The sequence below is a fragment of the Lepisosteus platostomus genome, chromosome 2, assembly GCF_059453375.1.
Source record: "Lepisosteus platostomus isolate fLepPlt1 chromosome 2, fLepPlt1.hap1, whole genome shotgun sequence".
Classification (NCBI taxonomy): domain Eukaryota; kingdom Metazoa; phylum Chordata; class Actinopteri; order Semionotiformes; family Lepisosteidae; genus Lepisosteus; species Lepisosteus platostomus.
The window spans coordinates 9,026,245-9,046,412 of record NC_142612.1 but is presented as its reverse complement, the minus strand read 5'-3'; the positions used below and the strand labels follow the sequence as shown (position 1 = coordinate 9,046,412).

At 39.8% G+C, this 20,168-nt stretch overlaps 2 protein-coding genes across 5 annotated transcripts in view; one reads left to right on the top strand and one right to left on the bottom strand.

The window, feature by feature from the left end:
• col4a2 (collagen, type IV, alpha 2) overlaps positions 1-8,194 on the top strand; it is a 102,736-nt gene extending 94,542 nt beyond the window's left edge. For all 3 annotated transcript variants that reach the window (XM_088597011.1, XM_088597020.1, XM_088597004.1), the window contains 8 exons: positions 613-729; positions 1,872-2,033; positions 2,474-2,572; positions 3,247-3,393; positions 3,514-3,630; positions 4,866-5,057; positions 6,189-6,475; positions 7,040-8,194. In XM_088597011.1, coding sequence (XP_088453137.1) covers positions 613-729; positions 1,872-2,033; positions 2,474-2,572; positions 3,247-3,393; positions 3,514-3,630; positions 4,866-5,057; positions 6,189-6,475; positions 7,040-7,294 — 1,376 coding nt within the window. In that variant the 3' untranslated portion in view covers positions 7,295-8,194. The remainder of the gene's footprint in view (positions 1-612; positions 730-1,871; positions 2,034-2,473; positions 2,573-3,246; positions 3,394-3,513; positions 3,631-4,865; positions 5,058-6,188; positions 6,476-7,039) is intronic.
• On the bottom strand, positions 7,873-18,179 carry rab20 (RAB20, member RAS oncogene family). Of its 2 annotated transcripts, none has more exons than XM_088597120.1 (2): positions 17,683-18,179; positions 7,873-10,460 (listed from the first exon to the last, which is right to left on the bottom strand). In XM_088597120.1, the coding sequence occupies exons 1-2, from the start codon at positions 17,852-17,854 to the stop codon at positions 9,919-9,921; spliced, it is 714 nt and encodes a 237-aa protein (XP_088453246.1). In that variant the 5' UTR covers positions 17,855-18,179; the 3' UTR covers positions 7,873-9,918. The 2 variants fall into 2 exon arrangements, with proteins under 2 accessions (XP_088453246.1, XP_088453253.1); XM_088597127.1 differs by lacking the exon at positions 17,683-18,179 and adding an exon at positions 17,119-17,370.
• Between the last annotated feature and the right edge of the window lie 1,989 nt (positions 18,180-20,168).

Genomic DNA, 20,168 nt, shown 5'->3' with positions numbered 1-20,168 from the left:
ACTGTAAGCTAGCAATACAAGATCAAAACTTATAGGAAATATGGTGCACAATTACAACTTCGTAGTCCAAGATAACTAACTTTCTGTAAAATTAAACATTTCAAGTGAAGTTCTTCATTCTGGAGAATACACGCACATACTGTACATGGTCATTAAGCATTACATTTTAACATGGTGTGACTGGCCTTACAGCAGCTCCCTAAAGCTTAGCTTGACTTGTTAAAGACAGACCCTGGACAGGGATGCACTATGCTGTCAGTCTCTCTTGTGAAATGAACGCAGGTGAAATGCTGTAAGGGAGCAGGTGATTTCAAGTGCATGATAATATTGATCATTAGATGTACTGTAGCTTAACGTATCACTTCTTTGATATTCATTTGTTTATTAATTCTCAAAGGCATGCTGGTTATTAATTCATCTTCATGGTGCTCAAAAGGGGGAAATGGCACATATGAGCTGTAGCCTTCCACATTGTAGATCTTTGTAATATACTGTAGGCCCTGCCTGAACCATTCCTTTGTATGATTTCGTGTACGTGCATGTGATGGCATTAAACTTGAGTGAAGCACTTGGCATTTTTGTATAGCTTTCTTGTCTGTTCTTGTGCATTAGGTGACCAAGGCTACTCTGGACCTCCTGGAATTCGAGGTCCACCAGGACCGCCAGGAATCTCGGGTGTAGTGGGCTTACCAGGAGATCCAGGCTTCCCAGGACAAAAAGGGTTTCAAGGTATACAGTTGTGCCATTCTCCTATGGAGTTAACAAAGGACAAACGTCTATAGCATTCAATAAGATCAGTTGGGACAGTGAGCTAGTTATTTCAGAGAAATGTACTCTGCAGTGGCCAGTTGCAGCTCCTGAGCTTTTTTAAATGTAAACAGCTGTCGATAAACAATTGAAAATACTGTAACGCAACGGGGGCTCAGGTGGGCGCCCTTGCCATATCTGGTCGGCCCCATCCCGACTGAGGCTCCGTTGCGTTACATTGGTGTCAGAAGTGGGATGGGATAGCCCTTCGCCGGGGACGGCGATTTAAGCGGGGGAGAGTGTAACGCTGACGGCCGACAGGCACTGTGTAAGAGCCGGCGTACCACAGCAGGTGACGTCACCGCCCTTCCCTGTGATAGCAGGACTACAGCTACTGGGCTGTGGAGAGATCTCTCTTTAGCTCACGGGGCTAGGTCGCTGCAGAGAGACGCGGGAGTCCCGGGTTCGAGCCTCCAGTCGGGATGGGGTCGACCAGATGCGGCAAGGGCGCCCGCCTGAGCCCCCGTTGCGTTACAATACCTTAGGTCAAGGGTAAACCAAAACTGGGTCAGGCTCTTGCTATCTAAAGAAATTCATACACTGCACAAAAAGGTTTGCATTTGGAAAAAGATGCCATACAGGTCCTTAACGGGCTGGCAGGTGGAGCACCTCAAAAACATTAATGAAGACATAAACTTTGAGATATGGGCCGAATCATCACTAAAAGCATTATGGTGCAGTATATACTGTACACCAGTTTTACATAAATGTTGAGTTTCTCCGACCAATAACTTACAGAGACTGCATTGCACAAAGGGAAGTTATGGCCAGCTGCAGCAAGGTGCTGCTGGGGGGAGGTGAATTCATGCCAGCCGTGTGTATTGTGGGGCTTGCACACTGTCACAGCAGATATCATCGCAATCATTCAAGAGCCGTCAGCCGTTGGCTGTTCTGAAAGAAAAGTGTGACAGCCTTATAGACGGGATCAAACTATTTGATGTGGGTGTATTTGTATACATAGCATTAAGTAAATCAAGGCAAAACGTCACTGTGTGGGAAGGATTGCTTGAATTGATTGTTTGATTTTGATGGCGGGTGTTTTGTTCAACCGATGTTTTGGGCAGGCTTCCCGGGAGCTCGTGGTATTCCTGGAAAGCCCTCTCCTTATGGTGAGAAGGGGGATCAGGGAGATTCAGGAACTGCTGGAAATGATGGCCTCAAGGGTGTGAAAGGAGAGGAAGGATTTCCAGGATTTCCTGGTCAAAATGGAATCTCTGGAATTAAAGGTATATCACCTGAAAATCTGCAGTATGCCTGTAAAATTTCATTTCATATTCAATAATATTTTATGCAGTATTCATTTATCTTTGAAACATAAAGCATGCCAAACTTCCCCAATGTCAATTCAATAAGACACTCTACTTGAAAAGAGAAAATTAAAAGTACTATGGAATTGCTTAGATTTTGATTCAAAGCAGTTTAATGAAGCAAACACAGAATGAGGTGTGTGAGAAGTATGCTCATGAAATCCTTTCTGCCATAATCAAAGCATTTTTGACTGTTAGAAATATGTAATATTTTTACATTTTTAATGACTAAATGTAATTTACTAAATGAGCTTTAGACATTGAACACAGTGTACAGTATTTGCATATGGTGGTTATATTCACACAAAACACTTAATAAATGTTTAGCCTAAACAGAAAGCTTTGTTTTATCTTGTAAGGTCAAAAAGGAGAGCAAGGACTAATAGGAATACCGGGCAGACCTGGAGTTAAGGGAGACAGGGGACCAACTGGACCAAAGGGGGACACTGGCCTACCTGGTAATGCACTTCCTCTTTGCTTCTTGAAAACTTCTTTTTTGAAAGAATAATGTTACAAGTTTGAAAGGGGCAGCATGGGTTTATGAAACATTATTCACACTCCTTATTTCTTATTTTTCCTTTTTAAACGAAAAACGTGTAAGTAACCAAAATCATAAAATGGGGTACAAAACACCACACGCAATACACAGTACTTTGATTGGAGTGCCATGAACATGACCATGAACACATACCTTTCAGAGTAAGGGCATTACTAAGCACTTGCATTTTTGATCGAGTATCTCGTTGCTTTGAGTCACATGTAGAGTATGTTCCATTTAACTTCGTCTACTCTTCTAAACTTGTTTGCACAGAATGTTATTCCAGATGTTCACCCAGTATTTCATCAGATGGAGGGCTGGGCATATAAAATGTTGGCTATGTAGTTGTGGTATTCATAGGACATACACAGGATGTTCTATGAATAGGCTGTTTTTGTTGTGGTGTTATGACGTCTTCTGTGTTTTTAGATAAGTGACCTTACAGGAATATCATCCAGCTGCCTACTGCTAACAGCCATTGTTGAATCTGTGAATCTTGTGAAGCTCTTTAAGGGTACAAGTAGTTTCTTCTGTCCATCCCACTGTTGTGCCTGCTTCCCCTCTGACTTCTATGTCTGTGTTGTGAATGCACAGGCTTCACCGGTGTCCCTGGCTCAAGGGGCCCAGCTCCCTTGCCACCACAACTGGTCAAGGAACGAGGCCCACCTGGCCCAGTAGGACTTCCTGGGCCACAGGGACCCATTGGAGAGACAGGCCTACATGGGCAGCCTGGAGACCCAGGTATGAGCCTAGTACTGGAGTACCAGTCCATTTAAGTACTTATTGACAGGTTCTAAAAGTTGGTTTTATTGTACCTCTTTTTCACGAAACCCTTCTAAAGGAACTCAATACATTATACAGGTCCTCGGGGCCCTCCAGGAAAAAAAGGTATGCCAGGCGTGAATGGAACACCAGGAATTCCAGGCTACCATGGGGAAACTGGATTTGGTGGCCACCCAGGTCTTCAAGGAATGGAAGGCAAGTCATGATATATTCATTCCTTTTGGTGGTAGCTGTCCTCGTAGAACATTGCTGGTTGGAGGTCTCGGTTTCTCAAATAAGTCAGTATTCATTTGGCCAACGATACAAAGCCAGCAGTACATGGGCCACAGAATCTTCCAGAGGCAGGTGTAAAAATCAGTGGTATCTCATTTGTGATCAGAATCAGCTTCTTTCACTTGAATCATTCAATTGCGCTGCATCCTTCATCAATCCATCAGGTAAAGAAAATGTGGTCTATTATGGGGTTTTGAGGAAAAAACATTAAAGAACCATACTGAAATGTGTGAGTAAGAAGACACGTTATATATCATTATAGATAAGAGAGAGAAACAAATATAGTCATTGGTTGCATATTTATATAATAGAAATAGAATATTTAAATAGAAAGTCAGTGGTTGGGAAAGAGGAGGCACTATGGCATCTGATTAAGGACTTCATGGTAGAAGCAATCAGCTAAAGCCCTTGCTTCCTTTGACTTGAAAAACCACACGAATGATTCATTCGCAAACAGGAGGCTTCACTCACTGGTTCAAGTGCAAGATGGCAGAACTGGCCTCCAAATCAGTGAAGGAGCTTCCAGTCATGGGTGTCAACATTCTTAATAATAGAAAAGACATTGAAAACAAATGTCCACATGGTAAAAAGTCAAGGATGCTTATCTTGCCAGGTTCGTAATCCAGTTTTGGTTTGATCTGTCTGATGTCTTTGTTCACTTTATGTGCTTCACCTGCAAGAGTTTTAAGTCTGCAATTCCATGTTTTGATAAACCAGGGACCTATGCGGGGGATTCTGTTTGGTCAGAGGATAAGAATTAAAAAGATTAGTTTTGTCTCTGGCTTGTACATTTCTTATAGCAGTGTTTTCCTGCTTTTGGGTCCTTCTAAGACGCACGTCACACTCTATCTTCAACCTTAAAGTCGATGGCAAGCGCAATCTGGCTTTCGTAGGTTTATATACTGGGAAATCCACTCTTCCCCTGTTGTTAGCATTTCCCTCATTCCTCGTGGAAGCGTGGAAAACACTCCTTAATTCTCTGTTCAGAGGGCTCTGTTCCAACTTTCATCCCTCCAGGATCCTTTGCTTCATTACAATAGGTATTTTATGTACCATAAGAGAGCTTTTGAATCCAGCTGTGAGACAATAATTGAATAAAGCTATTGGCAGTGTGATGACAATTGTGCCACTTTAATTAGAGTCATTCTCTCCCACAGGGTCGCAAGGACGCCCTGGTAACCCTGGATTGGCAGGCATGCCCGGCCGCAGCGTTAGTGTTGGGTACCTCCTTGTAAAGCACAGCCAGTCAGAGCAAGTACCAATGTGTCCTGTGGGCATGGCAAAACTGTGGGATGGATACAGTCTGCTGTACTTTGAAGGCCAGGAGAAGGCACACAATCAGGATCTTGGTATGATATTTTGGCTGGTAGAAAAACTTTACCTTTGGTATCATCCATCAAAAGTATGAGGAGGCTCCTGAGTAGTTCAACTGGTAAAGACACTCACTACAAGCCCAGGTTACGCTCTGTGGTGGAACAGTTCAGATCTCAAGTCTGTGTCATGTCACTAGCCTGCTATGACCACGATGCATAATTAGCTGAGTACAATCGGGTTTAAGGATCAGATTAGTCTTCCAGTGAAACAATTCTGCAATTTCCTGGGAGTCTGCTGGCTTCTCCAGATATCATGAGGGACATGCCTTTCCTCCAGTTGGTGCTGAGCCACCTGGATATCACTGCAGAGCTTGTAATGTGTCAAAAGATAAATTGCTTGATGGGTGGGTGGGTCAGAGGAGCCTGTCTGCACTTCCTCAGCCTCACCATGTGGGTGCAAGGTTCATCCATTTTGACAAATGAATACTCAGTTGGCATATTGGTTGGGTATATAATAAAAAGAAGAAGATCACTTTATTAACCATATACAATTTCTTGTATTAGAAATACCCCCAACTTGCTCTCCATGAGACACACAGACAGGGAGAGAAGCCTGGGGTCAGAGCGCAGGGTCAGCCATTTATACAGTGCCCCTGGAGCAGCTGGAGTGAAAGGTCTTGCTCAGTGGCCCAACGCAGTAGGATTCCTCTGCAGGCTGCAGGATACGAACCGGCAACCTTTCAGCCACAGGCGCAGATCCTTAGCCACAGAGCCACTTTTATTACTAATGCTAGAGATTAATATGTAAGAAACACTCGTACATTTAGTAGTTAAGCATAGTCCAATGTGTATTCCATGTCATTATCGTGAAATTGGGACTGCCACATAAACTACACTAATCGTGTACTTCACATTTATTAAAAGTGTACGTGCATAGGTTCTCCAGTTCTATTGATGCTTTTTGTAACTCAGAATTTGAAACATTGCACTGTGGGATGCATACTCTTTGAATGTACAACAGGGCTCATTCTGATCCTGTTAGAGGTTGACAGAATTTAAAATACAGTAGAATGTTCTTTGTAATAAGATCTGCCCATGTAGGCAGAGAAGTTTCAAACAGTTGATGGTATCTAATACTGATTGCTATTACTTGGGCTGATTTTATAGGAATGGCAGGATCATGCCTGCCGAGATTTAACACAATGCCGTTCCTGTACTGCAACCCTGGAGACATCTGCTACTACGCCAGCAGGAATGATAAATCCTATTGGCTGTCGACGACGGCCCCTCTACCCATGATGCCCGTGGAGGAGGAGGAAATTAAACCGTACATCAGCCGCTGCTTGGTCTGCGAGGCTCCATCCCTGGCCATCGCTGTCCACAGCCAGGACACTAGCATTCCTCAGTGTCCCATAGGATGGCGCAGCCTGTGGATTGGTTATTCCTTCCTCATGGTAAGCTTGCTACTTTCATGGTGAAAAACATTGTACAGTCTTCTTTTGTTTAGAATTTTCTGTCATGTAGCTCCATACATCTGCAGACTCTAATTTACAAAATAACATATTCAGTATATACATCTGAATGAAGATGCTTTATTGTGACAGACATTTTCACCTGTTCATCAGTAACTTTTCATTCCCAATACTCATGATTACTTCTTGGGGAGCATAAAAATATTCATGTCCCATGAAGTACATGGATAGTCAGCCTTCCATCAAATGTCAATTAAGCTGTTAACCCCAAACCAGAATGAGTTCTCATGGAGCACCCTAACAGTGACATACCGACTGCTCAATTTGTGTTGCATCTTCACAACCATATGAGGTGTTAACTTGTTTCTGGTTATTCTTTTTTGTAGAAACAGTCCCTTTTTTAGGGTTGTTTTCTTTTATTTTAACCTTCCTGCAAAAGCAATCTCTACTATTTGTCCTATAGATCGCATGTAAATAACGGTACAAACATGTTAGTTCTGGTTCATCTCTCTGTGGTGCTAATTGTTTCTTTGTGTCGTTGCTCAGCACACCGCTGCTGGAGATGAAGGGGGTGGACAGTCCTTGGTTTCACCTGGAAGCTGCCTTGAAGACTTTAGGACCACTCCTTTCATTGAGTGCAACGGAGCCAAAGGCACCTGCCATTACTTTGCCAATAAGAACAGCTTCTGGTTGACGTCAATAGAGCAGTCCTTCCACAGCTCACCGGCTGCAGAAACACTCAAGGCAGGTCAGCTGCTGTCTCGAATCAGCCGGTGCCAGGTGTGCATGAAGAACTTGTAACAGCACGAGCTGAAAAAAAAAAACAATCGGCACAAGTGTGCATTAACATTACGATTATAAAAATCAATAAAGAAAGAATGCTTTCTTTGCTCTACATTTGAAATGGTGCTTATTTTAACTTATTACCTCAGCCGTGCATTCCATATATATTAAGAAAAAGAAAGATAATCCAGATCATCCAATGAGAAAAAAATGCCCATGTCTTTATGCACTGCTTCATAATTTGTAGGACAAGCAGCTACTGCTTCATACAAAGAGAAACTAACACTATACTTATCTGGTTTTGTACTGTTTAAGAAACGTGCTCTAATACGTTCATCCTTATTTGCCTTAAGTATATTTTCATTGTTTGTTATATTATCCCAGAACCTTAAACACTTTTACCTTTTAAATAAAGAGGCAACTCAAAGCTGAGAAAAGGCTTTTGTTGTATGTATGGTTTTATACTTCACTTGCCATTACACTTTGCAGTTTCTCACAGTAATGGTTGTTTTAATACTACACTGATCTGAAGATTTTTTTTTAAACTAAAAATAAGAACTCTGCAATTAATAAATGGAAGTTCACTTTTTATTTAAAAAAAAATCTTTCTGTATTAAATGCACTGAAAATCTTTTTCTGCTGCCTCTAGCCATCACCTGTATAGAGTCTTATGGTTTGATGCACGCAAGATGCAACTGCTAGAGAAGTTAATTTAAAAACTGAAGTTTCCCGGCAGCGTCATAAACATCAAACGTGAGAATGTTACTCTGTGGCCAATCTAAATATTACAAAGTATTTTTTCTATGGTTGTAATCACTATTGAGTGTACATATACCAGATCATGTTCAATAAGATTTTTTTATGTCATTTTATGTTATGACTTTGATGTAATTATACTGAATAAAATATTAATTCCAACATTTGCATTTTGGTGTATGGGTTTGCCAGAAATAACTTTTTTTAATTCTTACTTCTTAACTCTGTAGCCTGGGATTTATTTTCTCTTTAACTTATTTTACAAGATAACTTGCTTTATTAGGGCTCTCGTACCGGGCAAAAAGAAACTGATGACCAGGATGTATGCATTCAATGAAAATAACTCTTGATAAAACATTACACTGGGCTGTGTGTAGCACTGGCATACTCCCCCTTATTTATGCTTCATTAATTATTTTGGTGAATGAGAGATGCATCACACATTGTTGGGCCTTTTAAAATATTAGCAGGGTATGAGAACATAAAAAATTGATTTTGGAGGATCTGGGATCTGATGTTATACCAGATTCATCAACAACAAAAACAAGGATTCCAGTTTTCAGTTTAAGAAAGCACTGCAGAATCTCACAGAGGCTGTTAGACAAATTCTGAAACATGACAGTTTTTTATGATGAGACTATTAAGTAAAGATACATTTATCTCATTTTCAACATTATGAACTTATTTAGCAGACAACACTTTGTACTTAGTGAAAGGACAATTACTTTAAAAAAACATAAAACAAAAATGAATTGTTAGCAGTGTCAAGTACATATACAATACTTCATCAGAACTCAAAACAAAGAATCTTCTTAGTTTTCCTGTCCCTGCTAGATGCTGGTGTTCTTTAAAGGTTCTATTATAATGAAGGCAATGGACAAAATCCAGTGGTACCATTGCCATTAAAATATTCTGCTGCTGCAATTAGTTCATTACCATACATTGTTGAACTTCTTTGTCAATATAAATTGCTTAAAAATTTCTTACACTTAATCAAATCACTGAAAAGCACAAATTAATCAATTTGGACATGTGAGGAGTGAGTATTAACATGCCTGAAATGGTATACACAAAAGCACCTCTGCAGATCACAATAAAAATATTTCTACATAGATCTGTCATGGTCAAAAAAGACACACACTGATCATGATCACCTTTATTTTTTCAATGTTAGTGTGCAAATAGCAGGTCCTTTAAAATTTTCAATCATAAATATTTTCATAAATGTACTTAACACAAACATGACATACAAAGAGAATAGCCATACAAAATCAGTTAACAATAAAACAGACATTTCAAGGCACATTAAGTATGAAACAAAATATTGGGGGCTGAAATGAATTATATTTTAAAATGTTTTTTTCAGCAGAAAAACCTGAGTTAGACCATCTAGTGCAGCAGGTTGTTTATAAAGGGCTCAATGCAAGTGTTTGACGATAGACCTAATAAGTGGTAAAGCAGCACCCAATTTACTTAAAACTGAAAAAAATAACTCTCAACAACAACCGAGTACTTGGATCTCCGACGTGTAATCTTAAAGGCGTATTGTAGATCATCTTATTTTATTTATCCATATTTCTATATAAATACATTCACTATTTTAGTCTCTTTGCTCGTGATGGATAAATAACATATCCAGTGAAGTCAGCTTCAGATTGAAAGGGAGTGATGAGTATGTGCGTTGGGGAACAGGCAGTGAAGGGCCACAGTATTAACTTCACAAGGTAAGAGCTACACATGCAAGTCAGTGGAAAACTTGAATTTACCCCCAACCTTATTTCCGTACCCTCATTTTCACATGCAGTTGGATTTCTAAAAACACACTTGCTTGAATCTGAAAGCAGTGTGGAAAAAAACCCAATACAAACTAACCCACTCATATCCGATCAACCGCAGCATCCTAGTTTAGTCATTTGCATGTCACTGCAGTCTTCCAAATCCACGGTATTACTCATAGCTTCAGTTTTTTTCTTTAAAATGCCGGGCACTACCATGTCAAACACCCTTTCAAAGAGCAGATCCACATTGTAGCCCGTCTTCGCACTGGTCTCGAAGCACATCGCCTCCGCCGGCGGGCTGCATTTCTCTTCCAGCATCTTGTAACGCAGGATCCGACGGTAAAGAGCCACGGCGTCTTCCGGCTGCACCTGTTTGTGCATTTTTGGAGAGGCTGGGAACTGGGCACCCGCCAGATTGCCGTTACTCTCCCTCTCTTCGCCCGTCTCTGCGGCCGCAGCTTTCAGGTTGGTCAGGTCAGCTTTGTTCCCCACGATGGCGAAAATGCAGTCGGAGTTGGCCGTGTCCGTCAGGGAAAGGAATCGCTGCTCCAGCTCCACCAGGCTCTGCCAGTTGGTGACGTCGTAGGTGAGGATGACAGCGGCGGCGCCTCTGCAGTACATAGAGCCCAGCCCGTGGAACTGCTCCCGCCCTGACACGGAGAGGAAAGGAATTCGTTAGAAAGCTTCCCAACGACACAAGGACACCCTGCCTACGTTTCTGACGCGGACGCCATTGTTCTAAAAAACAGGCACAGCTGGTTCAGGTCCATAACAAGACTAGAGATTTGTTCTGTCCATGGCAGTAATGGGCAAAAAAAGTCAGGTTCGTTTCCGCACCAGTTAAATAAAGCCTAAAAAACAACCTTCTTAAGAGATCATCTCATTTAAATTAACTGCCAATTATGTCTAATTCACCTCTTAACTCTGGTTATCAAAATACAGAAAGGTAACATTCCAGTTTCACCGTGTTGCTTCCAATATAAATTTCAAAAATGAGAAAACACCAAAGGGACATACATAACAAGTAATATTTTGACACCCCATGAATTCCACTGTGTCGTGTTACCAAACTACGAAATTCAGGAAGGATGAGCACACAGCATCAGCAGTTACTGGATCTGCTGACTACAGTTCAGACAGACGTGAGCTTAAAGCTAACAAGAAGGCTTTTATACTACAGAAACAGAACTCTTATTTAATTCAACAAAGGAAAAGAGAAAGATAAAATACAGCAATCTCAAAATGTTTCAGAACGTTCCCTCTTTTCTGCCATATGGAGGAAAATGTGGTGACTGAAAGGTTGTGGTAGCTATACACAAGGGTTTGATTTCAAAATAATATGAATCATTGGGATACTAGTTCATATGGATGAACACCCCCATGAACTTTCAGAAATGTGGGTCAGCAAAGTGACTAGTGAAGCAGAAATTCACAGAACAGTGCAATATCATTTTACTCTCTTACTTAAACTTTGATCACAACAAGGCTTACCATCGGATTAAGCTTTCAAAGCCTCGGGACAAATAATTCACAGTTTTCCATCCTCTGCTTGATGGTCACTTATATTTACAGCCAGTATGACACAATGTTAAAGTGACTATGACATAGGCAATTGCAAATTAATCAAAGGTTTTAAAATGCTGACTAATACAATATGCTGCTTTTTAATGTATTTGTTACTTTCCAAAACACATGACGACGCATTTTTAAGAATATTGAAAAACAGGACAGAAAGGGGAGTTAAACAAAATTTCACCAGTTTCTACTTGGCAACTCCTCATCTGGACTAAAAGCCACAATGCAACATTCATTCAGGGTGCTGACACTTGTAGGCCTGAATGGATTTGTGTGGGGCCACACAGAGCACAGATCCAGCATCTAGGACAGAGACAACCAATTGTGTTCCATGAGGGCTGTCGTGTTCCAGTCCTGGAGATTTTGTAAAATTATTGAATTGCCTTCGTGAACGCCTAGAGATAATAGCAAAGGCTGCAAATTAAATATTTGCCTTGAACAAAAATCAAAAGACCTTGTGATGCTATAAAAGTACAGACCGAAAAGCCTGGATACCACTGTTAAAGCAGTAGGGAGGGTTGTCATGTTGTACTAGCTACTGTGATAAGAGCAGAGCACAGTTTGCTCCTTGTGCATGGCTATATTCTGACCAACAGAAGAGAAGTAAATATCCTGGTCTCCTTCCCTTTATCTCCTGTGGGATTCTCAACAACAAGGAGATACAAAGAAGCACAGGGAGCCCTTAGGTGTTTTCTAAGAGTATGCAGATAAACAATGGAAGGGAGCATATTTATAGAAAGCGTAAACAATATATGATTAAAATAATTGACTTCCTTTTGCTGAAATGTAATTTTAAATGCAGTTCAGGCTATAAAAAATCATACTTCCTTTTTAAAAGCACGGCCCTTTACAGATCAAAACATTTTTTTAAATCGGCTGAGACTCATTTCTTTACAGTCACAGGCTCTGATAATATTGTCCTAACAGTTGGAGCACACCACAGCCAGACTGTTTCAATAGCAGCCCTGTTTCTAGCTTAACCATGTGAATCTGATAAGGGCCCTGACATCAGCAATGACCCCAGGCAGTCTTTTACTGAGCCATGACTCAAAGAGCTGTGACAAACAAAATAAACATCCCATTAAAACACCACGTGTTATGAAAAAAAATCCTAGTAATGTATTGGGGGATTATTACTGTACAAGAGCTGTGAATTCTTAACATTACACAAAAAGTAAAAAGGCCTCTCTGTTGTCATGATATATCAGCTTCTAAAACTAAAGGTCAAAAATGTATTATAAACCGGTATTTAAATGAAAATTTCAACATTGCAAGGAGACTTCTGAGACCTAGACACATGGCAGCAGTCTGGTTCAATACACACACTGAAGGATGACAAATACCACATTGTGGTCCTTAAATATAAAGGAACAAAAACAATTCCAGCTAATGTATTGTGATGTATGCATATTTTTGTCAGCGTAGATGCAAAGCTTTCTAGAATCATGTAAGCCTTCAGGCATGAAAGTCCTGAAATGCCAGTACTGAACAGACGAATACAGTAGAGGCTTACATAATGCAATCTGAAGGCACATGGTGAAGCATGTGACCTAATTCCTGGAACTGGCAAGGATATATAATGAGACTGCGAGAGCAGAGGTTAGTTCAGTTGTTAATGGACTGAATAAGAGGGGCTTTATTGCAAAGGTCTGCGTAGAGGTAAATCCCACGCTAAAATATGGGAAGAAAGAAAAGGATCAGCTGTTGCCCCTTCTTCATGCAGCCCGGACACTTAATACAATTCCTCACTCAAAATTCTTCATACCTCATTTTGGCAGTGAGCACCACAAATGAGTCGCTTTCGTTATGTTTTGGAGTTTGACTTCAACTAAACAGTGTTAAGAAAGAAAAAGAACCTACAAACTGATGTTCGATATAGATGCAGAGCAGACTACGAGCAGCTGAAGTGCATGAGAGGCCTGAGCCATTTACAAAGCACGTCTGCAAAGACAATGGCACATATTGTTAATCAAGACACAAACACCACTACTACTACTTTCCTTTCCATAAAAAATATTCACTTGGAAATTGCATCTGCATGATTATCCCCTTCAGTTAGTGAAAAACCTGAAACTTCACCCTGATCAAGTCAGACACACACAATATGAACCTCAGGTGAATTATATGGCAAAGAATGTAAAAACATATTTAAAAAATAATAATCATTAAAAGGAGATTTACAAAAGAGATCTAGATTCATTTCCTATTTTCCACACACTTTACGCAAGCTTCATTGCTGTACCACCAGAAATCTCATTTCTCCCACCTCCTATTGTAAAAAATAAAATAAAAAATTCAAGATTATTCATGAATATACAATTTTACCATACATATAAATATCATTATATAGAGGACAATCAGCTTTTGTTTTTAAAAAGAAAGCTATTCAAAGTGCATGCACTTTAAATTTGAGAAAATATTGCTGAAATTAAAAATAAAAAACCTGTAAGAAAGCTGGAAGATTTGCTCACTCTTAGACCACAGTCCAAATCTCATTTTGGGTTTGGGAAAGCAGGTTGAGTATTATATTAACAAAAAACCGTACTCTTTCCACATTTCATCTTTTTTGAGGAAAAAGAGCTTTCTTTTCTTTATTTCAGACTATGCACCTGACCTCTCTTCATGTGACAGGTATGCTTCCAAGATGTTGGCTCTGTGGTTTGGAGTGGTTTCTTGTGACTGGTCTCTCCTTCTTGGCATGGAGGCTGGCTAAATTTGATCCTCCTTGATTCACTGGTCTTTCTGTTGGAGGCCCGTCTGACATTAGATTATGCTGTGGATGCCTGTCATTCACACTTATGAATTGCTAGTTCTCAGCGGCACAGTAGGGTCATCTTCTGGATTTTCCTTCGTGCCGCTCCTGCAGTCACATGTTCCGACAGTTTCAAGCCATTCCCGGAGAAGGTTGCAACTTGCATCACTCGTAGATTTTTCCATCAGACAGCAGTAGAAGAATTCTCCCACTTCTCGGACTTCAAACTTGCCTTTTTTTTTATTTTGCCTTGTTTGTAAAGGTAGAGTGCCCAAACTCCAGTGCAAGTTTTCTAGATTATGAGGATGGTGTACCGTTTGTTTTTTACCTGTCCAGTATCATTCTACTCATTTGTGTAGGTCAGGGGTCTCCAATCTATTAAATGAAGAGATCTCTGGTCCTAGAGGACTGAAGATTACTTTGATTTTTTTTAGCAAATCGCTTGTATGATTTATCACAATGGAAATGTTCCGTATCTTTAGAAATTAGAGAATTAAATTGGGGCTCTCCCGGACCAGGGTTAGAGATCCCCAATGTAGACCCTTCAAGGTTTCACCAGTGCAAGATGAAGTACAGGAGTCATTTGGAATCATGCATACACAACAGTAAGGCAGAAGTGGGGACTCTTTGAAAATATTCCTTAGCGTCAAATATTGGTCTTGATGGGTGCAGTACATTAAACCTTTAAGGTCAGATTTTGTTGAGATACAAAATAACGGAAATTTAATAAGATACATTTATATAGTCTCCTCCCTTTTCATATTCCTAAATGTATACATCTTCCTTCTTTTGAACGTATATAGTTTTGTTAAAAAGTTATATAATTGTAAAAAATAGGGGAACAAACAGGAATTTGTGCCTGTGATGTAAGGCTGAATAATGGCTGTTCAAATGTAAAATGGTTTTGCTTTGTTCTCTAAAATAAAAAAATTTAAAAAGAAGAAAATCTTCCTTTGCAAACCTGAGCACCAATCCCAAACCACTGGAGACACAGAAACCTACAGAAGTAATTGGAAATGACTGGGAATGACCGGGCTTTCCTGCCTTTACTTCTGATGGTGTCCACATGCTCCTCGTACCTTGATTTTTGTTTCCTCTCAAAACCTTCTTGGCACCTTTCTTTTCAGGAACTGTCAATTCAATGAGGATTATAGCCTTCCTCTGGGAGGACGACATGACTACATCCGGTCAAAGGTCTGTCTGGAAACACAAGTCGCTTGTCCAGTTCGACCTCCATTGACCAGTCTCTGCTGAAGTGTCTTTGAAGGTTGCTGGCAGGTCTAGCTCCAGCTAGTGCTTTGCTCTTTTCACAATACATGTAACGGGCATATTCTGTGACAAACTCAGAAAACCTAAGAGAGGCACAGAAGACTTTGAAGCAAATGGGTTTAATTATTTTTAGAATAATTATAGAATGGTTTCGATTCTCAGACTTGTCACAATTACACTCCGTATTCTAATTCTAAAATCACTGGTAATTTCTATGAATGCAAAACATTAAAAGATTTTTTTTTTTACTCAATCTTGTGATTTGCCTTTCCCAAAACAGATGACAAAGTGTTGAGACAGTCAATTCTTTGCAAATACATTCCCCGCCTTACTCAATCAGTATAGATAACATTATTGTGAAACTGAGTTAAGAGTTTCCAAACCAACCTACTACAGAGTGCAAGTAAGGCTGTGTGGCTAAATCTGTGTCAAAGATACATACAGCACACAGAGCACGAAAAGCACACAACAATGTAATTCTCTTTCATTTCCCCATTCAGGACAAAGAAAAGCACAGCACTTAAACTTTTATCAAACTTCAAGTTCGTCACCACAAACTTCTCTTTTACAAAATTTACATAATGTTCTCATAAAATGCATTAATAAGCACTTAGACATTAGTGTTCTGACTAGTATTTTTAAGGCAAAAAGACAGGTAAAATGTTATCCATGTAGCTGGAACATTTAATCACTGATTAAAAAGAAAAGCATGATTATAAACCTGAACTCCAACGATTTCTGTACTTTCCTTACAATAGTTTCCCAGCCAACTGCTATCCAGAAGTTTTTTATCCAACATGCAGTATAATGCAGTATACTGTTTTACTGTTGATGTTCCATGTATGTTTTCTAGTATAGTAGTTGTTACACTTGTACTGTACATACAAGTGGAACGTTTTTCAGAATGATTAGTCTAATATGGTTACAGAAAACAATATTGAGGCACTACAAAATGTAATTACAGCAAAGCTAAAGCACAGCCGTCTGAGAAGTTATTCTTCCTAACACTGAGATAACAATGATTCGGTTACGTCTTTAATTTGTATGACAGAAGTTCAGCTTCTTCCTCATTTATCAGCCGTCAGGCCTTAACAGAATATTTTACAGGATGCTTGGACATAAACATTTTTTTTTATATATATATACTGAACAGTTTTAAAAGCACGAAAAATTGACAAAGCCTTTTCAATTCAAATACTTATTAAAAAACGTAAAATATTTATCGGACTTCTTTATCTCTTTTCTAAGCAGTTTTACAGAACCAGTGACCTTACAGGTAATGTTTTTTACACTAGGTGTAAAGAACATTCAAGAACATGATCAAAAAGATGATTGAAAAAGATGGAAATAAATGGTAAAGTAATCTCTATAGTTTTTCTTACACAGCGAATCATTTTAACTGACTTAGAAGTGTAAGAATATAGTAGTTTACTCTGGAACACCCATACCTGACCTTGAAAATAAAATAGAGTACAGCGTATTTTTAAATATATATCATACATATATCCAAAGTAAATCCACTAATTTACAAGTTAAAGAATACTGAACATTTAAAGTGAATCTAATACACAATTCAATTTGAAACTCGTTTCTTTTCCAAAATCATAAAAGGTGCGACTTTGTTTATAGTAAAGGAATGTTCATGTGATCAACTAAGATTTATTACCCTGGCCAAAGTACAGTATATTGCAGAACAAATCTCGAAAACTCACGTCTCCGGTGAATCCTGTAAAACCCACATACTGCGATAATCCTCTTTGTCAAACACATGATAGTACTTGTATTATCCCAACAGTGCTATCGCAAGGTTCCCATTAAATTCATTTAGAGGATACATTCCACATACAGGAGAATCCGAAACTTTTAGATCTCTCCAAAGCGCATCAGATCCCTAATTTCGAAATTCTTAATCCTTCTCCACAACTAAAACCAAAAAGTACGTTTTCTTCGGCAAAACAATTCTGCGAATAGATTTTTCCACGAAAGTTTCAAAACAAAAATCAATCACATCAAATTTTGATTTCACGTTTCAAATCTATATTGTCTTAGAACATTTAATAAAAGCCACGTAATTCGATTACCAAGTAAATACTGTATTTCTTCGTTTTACTGGGATCAAACACAGCACTTCTGTAGATTTTAATGCGTACAAGTAGATTTTATCTACTTATCACAGACGGTAAACTCGGAAGTAGAGTACAAATGGACTAAAGAAAATAACAGGCAACATCTACACATCCTAAATTAATTTTATATAAAAAGGTAATAGGGGTTACCTGCTGTGTCCCAGATTGAAATGTTATACGGCCCCCACTGCTTCAAGAAGAACGCCCCTCCGACTGTGCTGATAGTGTCTTTAAACTTCCTTTCAATGTACCTGTGCAACAGAGAGGTCTTACCGACATTCATGTCCCCCAGTATAACCAACTTTACGTCAGGCTTTTTCATTTTCGCTCATTCAAACAAGAAATCTCTTCCTGAGCCCCTCGGTAAACATGAGCAGGTTCCGCTATAGCGTCTGTTGTTTTATTAAAAATAAGACGGCTGTTCCTTTGCCTTGTTGCAGGCTATCAAACATACCTAGCAAACCTCCTCGTCTAAAAACTGTTGTAATAAAGGCTGCCCGTTCGTGTTGTCATATGAAGAAACACTTTATTAAGCAGTTTATCATTTATCAAGTAACCTGAATATCCCAAAGTGACGTCCAAGGAACTTTTGTAACCAAATTCGTCAGCAGGCATGAAAGTTGGAAGTTAACTCATATTGATGACGAAACAGGAAACTGTTGTAAAATGTAAAATATGCCCAAATTGTGGTAGATTTACGCATACTTCAGTCTGTTCATTTGTTCACTCTTTGAAATCAAGTATCTTTCTGCTGATTGATAGGAGTGTGTGACATTGTGCAGAAAGCGTTTTTGAAAACGTTCATTACAATTGTTTTAATGTTTTTTTTATTATTTTCAGAGACAGTGGAGAAGCCCGACCCCTAGTTGAGATAGTTACGCACAACCATCGATGAATCGATGTGTTGTTAAGAGCAGTCTATGTTCGAAATTGTCAATACACTATACCCCCATTATTTTGAAGTATTTATTATATCTAATATGTATAATAAGATTTGTATTTCTGATTTGAAAGCAAAGCTTGCAGGTTAGTAACTCAGCACAATGTGTATCTCTTTATTAAACCAGGAAGAAAGGAAGAAGCAGACGATTGTGCAGCATGTATCAATCGCTTGTATATTGATTACAAAATGCTTCTTATATTGGAGGGAAAGTAATTAGTTCATGCAACACTGAAGCGGAGCACATGCCTTGATAATACTGTATGTAGAAGCCAGAATACACTCCTGCAGCCCCACCGCACAGAAACTCAGAAGGGAGAAATAATTTGAGCAATTGAAGGACCCCTTTCAGCGAAGCCAGATCGTGTTTCGCTAACGGAATTCAGTGAGAATAGTAGAGTTAACACCCCTAGTCTTGAGTATAGTGGCATAGTATTTTAAATGACAAGGGAGTCAGGCCCTTAGCATCTCATCTAAAGGACGGAACGTCCTAGACCAGAGCACACATCACCATGCTGGTGATTTGGTGTAGAAATTCAGGTCCAGAAGGAAAAACACCACCTACTGCTGTGCCAACTTCTCACAGCAGTAACATGGTTTGCTTTAGGTTCTTTCATCTTAGTACCAACTGCACACAGTATAAGATCACAGTATCAGAATTTGTCTTTTCACGTACCCCAACTTGCTCTCCATGAGACACACAGACAGGGAAAGAAGCTTGGGGTCAGAGCGCAGGGTCAGCTATTTATATGGCACCCCTGGAGCAGTTGGGGTGAAGGGCCTTGCTTAGGGGCTCAACGGAGTAGGATTCCTCTGCCGGCTGCGGGATACGAACCGGCAACCTTCCAGCCATAGGTGCAGATCCTGAGTCACAGAGCCACCACACACCATCCATACATGATGTACAGCTAACCATACACTATATGGTTAGCTTCTGTGGTCTAAAGACATCAGGCAGCAATCTGGACTTTCTACGTATAGTAAAAAAAAACTATTTTTTGTCCAACAGCAATAATAATAATAATAATAATAATAATAATAATAATTTGCCAGCAGCCATATCACCCAGCAATTCACAACTGCCAACCCCCTGAAGCTCAGCAGGTGTGAGCCTGGTCAGTACCTGGATGGGAGACCTCCTGGGAAAAACTAAGGCTGCTGCCGGATAAGGTGTTAGTTGGACCAGCAGGGGGCGCTAAGCCTGTGGTCTATGTGGGTCCTAATGCCCCATATAGTGACAAAGACACTATACTGTAAAAAGGCACCGTCATTCGGCTGAGACGTAAAACCGAGGTCCTGACTCTCTGTGGTCATTAAAAATCCTAGGGTGTTTCTCGAAAAGAGTAGGGGTGTAACCCTGGTGTCCTGGCCAAATTTCCCATTGGCCCTTACCTATCATGGCCTCCTTATAATCCCCATCTATAAATTGGCTTCAGCACTCCTCCCCACTGATAGCTGATGTGTGGTGAGCGTTCTGGCGCACTATGGCTGCTGTCGCATCATCTAGGTGGGGCTGCACATTGGTGGTGGTGGAGGGGAGTCCCCATTACCTGTAAAGCGCTTTGAGTGGAGTGTCCAGAAAAGTGCTATATAAGTAAGCAATTATTAATATTAATTCCTTACATTTATATAGCACTTTTCTGTCCTTACTCTTTCCAAGAAACACCCTGGGATTTTTAGTGACCACAGAGAGTCA

Bases quoted from the DNA above. Each gene is read 5' to 3' on its own strand.
- rab20 (XM_088597120.1), bottom strand. From the start codon at position 17,854: ATGAAAAAGCCTGACGTAAAGTTGGTTATACTGGGGGACATGAATGTC. The intron at 10,461-17,682 runs GTAACCCCTATT...TCTCCGTGTCAG, and splicing joins TTCAATCTGGGACACAGCAG to GGCGGGAGCAGTTCCACGGG.